The sequence below is a fragment of the Carcharodon carcharias genome, chromosome 6, assembly GCF_017639515.1.
Source record: "Carcharodon carcharias isolate sCarCar2 chromosome 6, sCarCar2.pri, whole genome shotgun sequence".
NCBI classification, from domain to species: Eukaryota; Metazoa; Chordata; class Chondrichthyes; order Lamniformes; family Lamnidae; genus Carcharodon; species Carcharodon carcharias.
Window position 1 is genome coordinate 151193348 of NC_054472.1, and position 9069 is coordinate 151202416.

The following is a 9069-nucleotide window of genomic DNA, read 5'->3' on the forward strand; positions in this document are numbered from 1 at the left end:
TGGTCAACACATCCAAGCTCTGCGCACAGCCCTATGCCAAGTTGGAGCCGACTCATCCATGCTTCTTGACACTGACTGCAGGCCTTCTAGCTGGCCTGCCAATGCACCAAGCATTTCTATGTGCACAGCCATCCGCCTTTTTCTGTGTGCTGCCCCAGCAAAATCCTCATCTAAGTTCTCTGCAGCAGAACTCATATGCGACGTTGCCCTCTAGGAAACTGGCACCCATGCAATCCTCCCCTCCACCCTGGCTGCAGCCTATTGGTACCAGACAAATCACCACATGGAGAGTTCTCCATAATATTACCCTCTAAAGCACATGCAGTGCTGGCATCTGAGCTGGTGGCTGGGGGAATGAGATCAGTGACCATGTTTCTTCATCGTAGGTGTCCAACTCCTTTTTCCCTTCACCCATCAGTGCCTGACCAGGTGAAAGTTCTTGGGTATCTTAAAGAAGAAAGGCACAAGGATAGGGTTGCAGGGGACAGGTCATGAAGCGGGGAGTTGCAGGAGTTGCATACTTACATCATCTGCATGCAAAGAGACTGAGAGATGAGAGGGAAATGGACCATGAGGAAGTGGATTAAGTCAGAGCGTACAGTCATTTTCTATGGTCTCAGCCCTGCCTCAGAGATGGCTACTACATTAATGATGTCCATTGTCTCCTCCATGGGGGTGAGGACATTCAGCCATGCCTATCCCTCACTGGTTAACTCTTATCCCACCTTGTCCTGCAAGGGAGCAGGGTATCATTGAGTGTGATGCAGTGAAATTGGGTGATGTGGTTGTCATGGTTGAATAGCTGGCAGTGTATGCAAACTGAGATGTGGGTGTGCTAATTACATGAAGTGAGGTAAAACTATGAATGAGGTATGATTTATGACTGATCAAGATTGTTGCTAAGTGAGCAAAGGAGGGTAGATGTGATGAATGGAGCAGTGTGTGAGGCTAGCAGTTCAGTTGCAAGAGTATAGCATTTGAAGAAGGATTTACTGGTCATGACGACTCATGTGAGATCATTGAACCTATTATGGCACTGCATCCAGATCCTCATGGACACACTGTTCGCATCTACCCTTGTGGCTATATGATCTCATTTCCCTCTTAACGCTTTTCTAGAGATCCTGGCCCCCTGCGGATACAGGATGTCCCTCCCCCTGTCAACATCGTGAACCAGGACCTTGAGTGTAGTATCAGAAAATCTGGGCCCCTACTCTTTGCCATGTTGTGACAGTTTCACTCTTCCTATAGATCAATGACTTCCAGAACCCGCTGCAGCCGGAAAACATCTTGCCTTTAAGGAGGTGGAGGCTAGCTTTAAGTGGTGCTAGCTTGGCATGAACTTGGACACCCAGCTGAGGTATGCGCAGTCAGCTGTATGTTCAGTATTGGTCTGCATGCCACTATTATTTAAATTAACAGGCAGCATGAAGTTTGCATTACTTTGAACAGGAGCTGGCTAATTATGCACTATGATGTCCATGCCTGTTTATAAGGGCTATTGAGTTTTTAGCTCCAATGATAATGATCACATCCTTGTAGACTTCAAGTGATTAAGAATGTTTTAAGTTATGACGGATTTGGATATGGCTCCATTAGTTTATTTGAAATGACTAGAGGGCACCACAAAAAAGTAAGGGTCAAAGAGTAAGCTTAGATGCCAGGAAGTATTGCTTTTCACAGAGAATTGTTACTGTCTAGAAAGAACTGCCAAGATGTATACTCAATAAATCTTTCCAGCAGGCACTTGATGAGTGACGAGCGCATTTCCAATTATAGATGGTAGGTTGTTAGTTATTTGTGATTCTGTGGAGTTTGGACATCCGACAAATCCTTGAGCTTTTCTTGATTACTTTGGTGAATTGGATAAACTTCCTAGAGCTATTCCTGAACCAACCACATGTTTGTGTTTCCTCTTGTGTGTCTGGCCTCTCAAGTGATTATGTGGTGTGGTGAGGGTGAATGATGTACATGTTTTTGTATTGTTGTCTTAATGGGATAAGCTTGATTGACCGAGTGATCTTTATTTGTCCTCTTTTTGTATGTTTTTCCATACACTAGTAGAAAGTGTCTTGGAAGTACTTAATATAGTGACTGTGCCCTTTTAAACTAATGTTTACATTATTCCCAGTAGCTTTGCTGATTCTGGACCATCCAGATCAGAAGGGTCCCAGCTTCAGATTGTGCCTTGTGATCTGATCTCAGTTGAAATGGGAAGCTGGTTTGTGCAATTGGTCTCAACACACTAGTTTGGGGGAATGGAGGGATCCTGTTACTCCTGCTACAAAGTGTGTAGCTGGAACTGTCTCCCAGAAAAGGCTGTTGAGATTGATAGATTTCTTTTAGGCAAATATATCAAGTGATATGGATCAAAGCCAGGTAAATGGGGTCGAGGTACAAGTCAACCGCAAATTAATTAAGTGGCAGAAGACACTCAAGGAACTGAATGGCTATTTCTATGTTCCTATGTGGAGATCGAGCAACAGCAGATCAAGATCAAATGTAATGTCAACTCTTATTTAAAGACCGTGCCAATACTGTGCATCTGGGCTCAAGAAAGGCTTGGGTGACATACTAGAGGGTTAGTGAGCACTTTTGTAACTGTATTCCAGCAGAAGGGTTCAGAAATTAAATTTATGCAAAAAAACCCCAAATAAAGCTAGTAAGATATTGAACTTGAATGTATGCAGATGTAATTTGCCAATATTAATAATGATTTTTAAAATCTGTAATTCCGCTAAAGATGCTGCCTCAAGTGGTCTTATTCCACTGTACTATCTTATTGAGGCATCATTCTTCATCTATGAATTCAGGAAATGTGTCTATTTACACTCTCCATTCTATTTCAACATTCTGCATTTGCAAAATACTTTGGGATATTCCTTACAATAAAAGTTCAGTGTAACTGCAAGAGTGTCAAACTCCCCTGATTCTGACTTCGCCTGAGTTTTACATTCACACATTCCATTATGGTCACTAGGAAATTTGGCAGATTCCCAGCACCCCTTATCCAGAGGATATTGAAGTTAATCACATAGCATGCGTCATTTAGCCATTTTAGTTTATCTTGTCAGAAAAAAAACATAGCATCTGAAATAGTGTTCCTAAATTTATATTTTACTATTCTGAAGCCACGCTCTTGGTCTATTGTCACAGTTTCATTTGAAATACAATTCTAGATTCACCAGAGAGAGAGGTGGCGGGTGGAGTGGTGAAATTCATCTACATTGTGAGTGTGAAATGGGCTTATAGAGAATTTTCAACCTGTTTCACACCATATCTGATTTCCCTTATCATTCAAACAAACCAAAAGAATAATAGCACATAATATAAAATGAGTTATGGATTCACTATTAACGGAGGCCAATTTTACCCCAGCTTTTCTATACCAGTTGCTACCTTACATGTTGCCCCCTCTCAGTCATTCTTTTCTTTTATGAGTTTGAAGAACCCAAGTTTCTCCAGACTTTCCTGATCATGATACTGGAAAGCCTGATTTATGTTCAGTTCAGGGCAACCATAATAAAAATATTATAAAAACAGGAAATGCTGGAAAACCTCAGCAGATCTGGCAACATCTGTGGAGAGAGAAACAGAGTTAATATTTCGAGTCCATACTAAAGAAGAGTCATAGGGTCTCGAAATGTTGACTGTTTCTCTCTCCACAGATGCTGCCAGACCTGCTGAGTTTATCTAGTATTTTCTGTTTTTATTTCAGATCTCCAGCATCTACAGTATTTTGCTTTTATTTTAGAATGCAATTTTTGTTTTTGTCAGCAAACTCAGTAAATTTCAAACTAAACGACGTCCAATTTTTGACATTTGTCTCATGACATTGCTTTCATATAACGTAAAATTAAAATAAAAAGCAGTTCAAAAGCTATGCTATAATGTGACTACATTAACACCTTACATTAGGCATTGTAGCTGAGTAATTGCTAGCACTGACTTAGGACAGGAAAATACTCTCAGTTACTGCCCCTTCTTTCCATTCCTCTCTCAATCTCTGTCTACCAGTCTTGCTCTTTGTGATCTCTTTCAATTTAGTGGTCTCACTCTCATATGAATTTCCTCTGTTGGCTATCGTATTGTAAGCATGAGCTCATTAAACCAAATCCGGCATTAACGTAGCAGGTGATGCAGCATCGTATAAAAGTATTAAATATTTACCCGTTAATTTCTAAGTCCACATCAACTGCAGTGTTGACCTATCACTGTGACCAGTCAATGTTTGTGCTTTGAGATACACACATGGCACACTGTCTCACCTGATGAGCAATTAACCTCTTGGTGCCCAAAATGGAGTGACAATTTGCACCCTTGGATATTAGAATCATAGAATCCTAGAAAATTTATGACACAGAAGAAGGCCATTCAGCCCAATGTGTCCATGCTGCTCAATGAAAAGCTACCCAGCTTAATCTCACCTTCCTGCAATAGTCTGTAGCCCTACAGGTCATGGCACTTCGAGTACACATCCAAGTCCTGTTTAACTGTGGTGAGAGCTTCTGCCTTGACCACCCTTTCAGGCAGTGAGTTCCATGTTGCAATAACCTTCCAAACACACTCAGAATTCAGATTAAAAGCGAACCATCAATGTCCTGCACTTGGAGCAGTTTACAAAAATTGCACACAAATGACATGCTGACATTTTCACGATGCAAAGAAGATAAGAGTGTAGCACAGAAGGTGGCTATTTGGCTATTGTGCCTGTGCCAGCTCCTCAAAAGAGCTATCCAACTCATTCTACTCCCCCTGCTCTTTTTTGTAAAGCCCTGGATTTTTTTTTTCCTTTTCAAGCATATATCCAATTCCATTGTGAAAATTCCATCGTTTCAAGCAGTGCATTGAAGATCAGAAGAACTTGCTGTGATTACACAAAATCACATCTTTCTTCTGATGCTTTCGCCAATTATCTCTAAAGCTATCTCTGTTGGTTACTGACCCTCCCTGCCATTGGAAATAGTTTATCTTTACTTTATCAAAGCGACTCATAATTGTTACATCGCTACTAAACATTTCTAAGTCCAAATTGCACCGTCACATTTCCACAGCAAAAGCATAGAAAAAGCTTTGGCAGCCAAACTTTGTGTGTTTGTGTGTGTTGGAGGGGGGGCGGGGGGGGAGGGGGGGACACGATGTCCCTTTAAGTGTGCCAATGAAAGAGGACGCAGTGACATCCCGTACACTATAACGGACTACACGGGGTCAGGAAGAAACAAGCCCTCACAGTAGCACAGAGAGCAGAAGTCACAGCTACCTATTTGGCTTTCTCCTCCCCCTACCCCCCAACCCCAATCCTTTCAGCTTCCCTTCCCATTTACTCGTTTCTAACTCGAACTTCACACTTTTTTTTCACATTTAAAAACACAAAATGCAGGTTCCACAGACTGAATTCACACCAGACTCAAAAAACATTAACGGGAAAGACGCCATTAACTGTAGGCTCAAAGCGTACACCAACAAGGGAAATAAAACCTGTATCACTAACAGAAATGAAAAAGCATGTTTTTTTTTAGAAACTGTAAGCCCAGCCAAGATGGAGCACGAAATCATCACAGTCCAAATGAATCTTTACATTTATGTTTCTACAGCATAATGTGAATGGACATTTATGCTACTTCATAAGTTTCTTTATGAATAAAAGACTGTTCTTACTTGTGGTATTGTACTTAATCCCATTGAAGAACTCGGGGCAAGGTCTCGCCACAAGCTGCCCTGCTGTTGTCCGCGGCCAGCAAGTTCCTATTTGATCGGTAGTTGAATTGCAATAAATGCCTTTGGAAGAAGTTACAAAAATATAGAATGTAAATAAGAAAGGTTAACAAGAAGAAAAAAAATCAAATATGAGCTAAAAGTCCACAAGTTAAATCTACAATTTCTTGCCCGGGTTAAACTGTCCTACCAGTGAGATCCACAACAGGGATAGAGTCAGTTTCATAGAAATGGTCCTGGAAAACATCTATTAGGCTGCAATTGGGATCAAACTCGTCGATGATGATCTGAAATATTGTAGAGTCCATGGTGCTGGTTGGGGTCGGTGCTGCACTAGTGCCGGTGTGTGTGTGTGTGTGTTTTCTTTTGTTGTTGCTGTTACAGCGGCTCTCCTCTCTCTTTCATGAGATGTGCGAGGAGCCTCTTGGTTTAAAGCCTCACCTCTCCGTTAGATTCGCTCCACCTCTGTGGCCAATGAGAATGCTGCAGCTGTCCACGCCTGATCAAATATATCGGTAATTTGAGTGTTTTGCACTGTGAATTCCGGCTACTCCTCCACTTATTCATAATTTTATTATTTCTCTTTCAAGCCATAATCCCTGTTCTGCCTATATATTCACCTATGTCAATCCGTCTCTTTTCTTCCTTACATACACCATGAATTCATGGATCTCTGTTTCCATCTCTTCCAATTCACCCCCTGTTTCCTTTGTCAGTCCCCTTCTCCCACCACCACCACCCCCCCCAATCGGTTTCTTTTTCTCTGCCTACCTGCCTTGTTTTGTTCTTTTCACCCTATCTCTTCATTTTTTTTGTCTTTCTCCCACACTTTTTTTTTCCAATCTCTTTAAGGTTATCTCTATTTGGTGGCCATGCTTCACCTTTTTCCATCTCAATCAGTTACTGCCTCTGGTGCTGTGACTCATTTCCCCCCTGTCTCTTGCACTCCTGTATTTATTGACTCTCAGTAGCTCTCTAACTTTTGCTCGCTCTCGGTATCTGGTTTTTTTTTGCTCTCTTGATATCTCTCTTTGCTCTCTGTCTCTTGCTCTTCGTATTTGTCTAACTCTCAGTATCTCTCTATTTCTTCTGTCTTTTGCTCACGGTATCTCTCTCTGTCTCCTACTGTCTCAGAATTTCTGTCTCTTGCTCTTTTGGTATTTCCCTTCCTTGCTCTCTATCTGTATTCTGTCTCTTGCTCTCTTGGTATCTGTCTTAATCTCAGTAACTTCTGCTTCTTACTTTTTCAGTATCTGTTTTTTGCTCTCTTGGTGTTTCACTGTCTCTTTATCTCTCTGGTATCTCTGTCTCTTTCTCTCTCAGTATCACTGCCTTTCTCTCGGTATCTCTGTCTCTCTCTCTCTGTATCTGTCTCTTTCTCTCGGTATCTTTGTCTCCTTCTCTCTCTCGGTATCTCTGTCTGTCTCTCTCTCTCTCTGTATCTCTGTCTCTTACACTCTTTTGGTATCACTGTCTCTCGATATCTTTGACTCTTTCTCACTCTCAGTATCTCTGTCCCTTCCTCTCAATATTACTGCTTCTCTCTTACTCTTGATATCTCTGTCTCTTTGTCTCTTTTGGTCTCTATGCCTCTTTCTCTTGGTATCATTGTCTCTTATTCTCTCAGTATCTCTCTCTCTCTCGGTATCACTGTCTCTTACTCTCATGGTATCTCTGTCTCTCCTCTATCGGCGTCACTGCCTCCCTCCCTCTCGTTATCATTGCCTCTTTCCCTCTCTCGATGTCACTGTCTCATTCTCTCTCTCGGTATCTGTCCCTCTCTCTCTCTCATATCACTGTCTCTCTCCCTCTCTTTCCCTCTCTCAGTGTCTCTGTTTCTTGCTCTCTCTCTCTCTCGGTATCTCTGTCTGTCTGTCTGTCTCTTTCGGTATCTCTGTCTGTCTCTATCTGTATCTCTGTCTCTTACTCTCTTTTGGTATCACTGTCTCTTTCTCGCTGTATCTCTAACTCTTTCTCACTCTCAGTATCTCTGTCTCTTTCCCTCTCTTGGTATCGCTGCCTCTCTCCCTTTCGGTATCACTGCCTCTTTCTCCCACTTGGCATCACTGTCTCTTTTTCTCTCTCAGTATCTCTGTCTCTTTCTCTCAGTGTCTTGGTCTCTCTCTCTTGGTATCCCTGTTTCGTACTGTCTTTCAGTATCTTTGTCTCTTTCTCTTGGTATCTTTGTCTCTTTCTCTCTCTCTTTCTCTCTCGGTATCACTTTCTCTCTCTATACCTCTCTCCTTTGCTCTTTATCTGTATCTCTCTGTCACTTGCTTTCACTCAATCTCTCTTCCTTGCTGTCAGTCATTGCCATTGAAGTGGTTGGAAATGACACAACAGAAAACATCATTAAGGCTGTAATTTACACCCCTTTCTGAAAGGATAAGAACAGTTTTGATCTCAGCTTTTACATTGAACCCCTGAACATCTTACATGAAATTCTATAGTCACTATCCATTTAGTGCTACTGGCAGCATTTGATTTCCTCAGATTACACATCACCGTATGATGAACCATTGTGATGCAATATCTCCCACTCTCTCTTGTTCCCTGTCAGTCTCTTGTTCCCGCTCAGTAACTCTCTCCCTTGCTCTCTATCCGTTTCTTGTTCTCTATCTGTTCCTGTCTCTTGCTCTCCCTCACTCTTAGTGTCTCTGTTTCTTGCGCTCAATCTGTATCTCTCTGTATCTTGCTCTCTTGTTTTCTCTCTCTGTATCTCTGTCTCTTGCTCTCTACCTATATCTCTCTGTCTCTTTCTCTCACTCAGTATCTCTGTCTTTTGCTCCCTACCTGTAACTCTCTCCCTTGCTTTCTCTCAATGCTTCTCTCTCTTGCTCTCTAGCTGTATCTGTCTCTTGTTCTGTGTTTCAGTATCTCTGTCTCTTTCTACCATTGAAAAGAGACTGGCAGCTAACATAAAAGGGAATCCCAAAGTCTTCTATAGGCATATAAAAAGTAGAAGGGTGGTAAAAGGAAGAATAGGATTGTCTATGGACCAAAAATGGATTTACATTTGGGGACAGGGGGAATAGCTGAGGCATTAAATGAGTACCTTGCATCTGTCTTTATCAAGAAAGAAGTTGCTACCAAAGCCATGGTGAAAAAGGAGGTAATTAATATACAACAAGAAGCTAAAATTGGTAAGGAGGTATAAAATAGGCTGTGTATCCTTAAAGTTGATAAAGCACCAGACCAGATGAGATGACCCTGAAAGAAGTGAGAGTGGAAATTGCGGAGGCACTGGTCATAATTTTCCAATCTTCTATACTCGGGGTTGGTGCTGGAGGATAGGAGAATTGCAAATGTTATACCCTTGTTCAAAAAAGGGCGTAAAGATAAATCCAGCCACTA

The 9069-nt window shown here is 41.7% G+C and overlaps 1 protein-coding gene across 1 annotated transcript in view; it reads right to left on the bottom strand.

Moving 5' to 3' along the window:
- The window catches only part of LOC121279409 (corticotropin-releasing factor receptor 2-like), a 200196-nt gene extending 194173 nt beyond the window's left edge, over positions 1-6023 (bottom strand). The window contains exons 1-2 of the mRNA XM_041190630.1: positions 5906-6023; positions 5659-5778 (exon numbers count right to left, since the gene is read on the bottom strand). Coding sequence (XP_041046564.1) covers positions 5659-5778; positions 5906-6023 — 238 coding nt within the window. The remainder of the gene's footprint in view (positions 1-5658; positions 5779-5905) is intronic.
- Positions 6024-9069: the final 3046 nt, after the last annotated feature.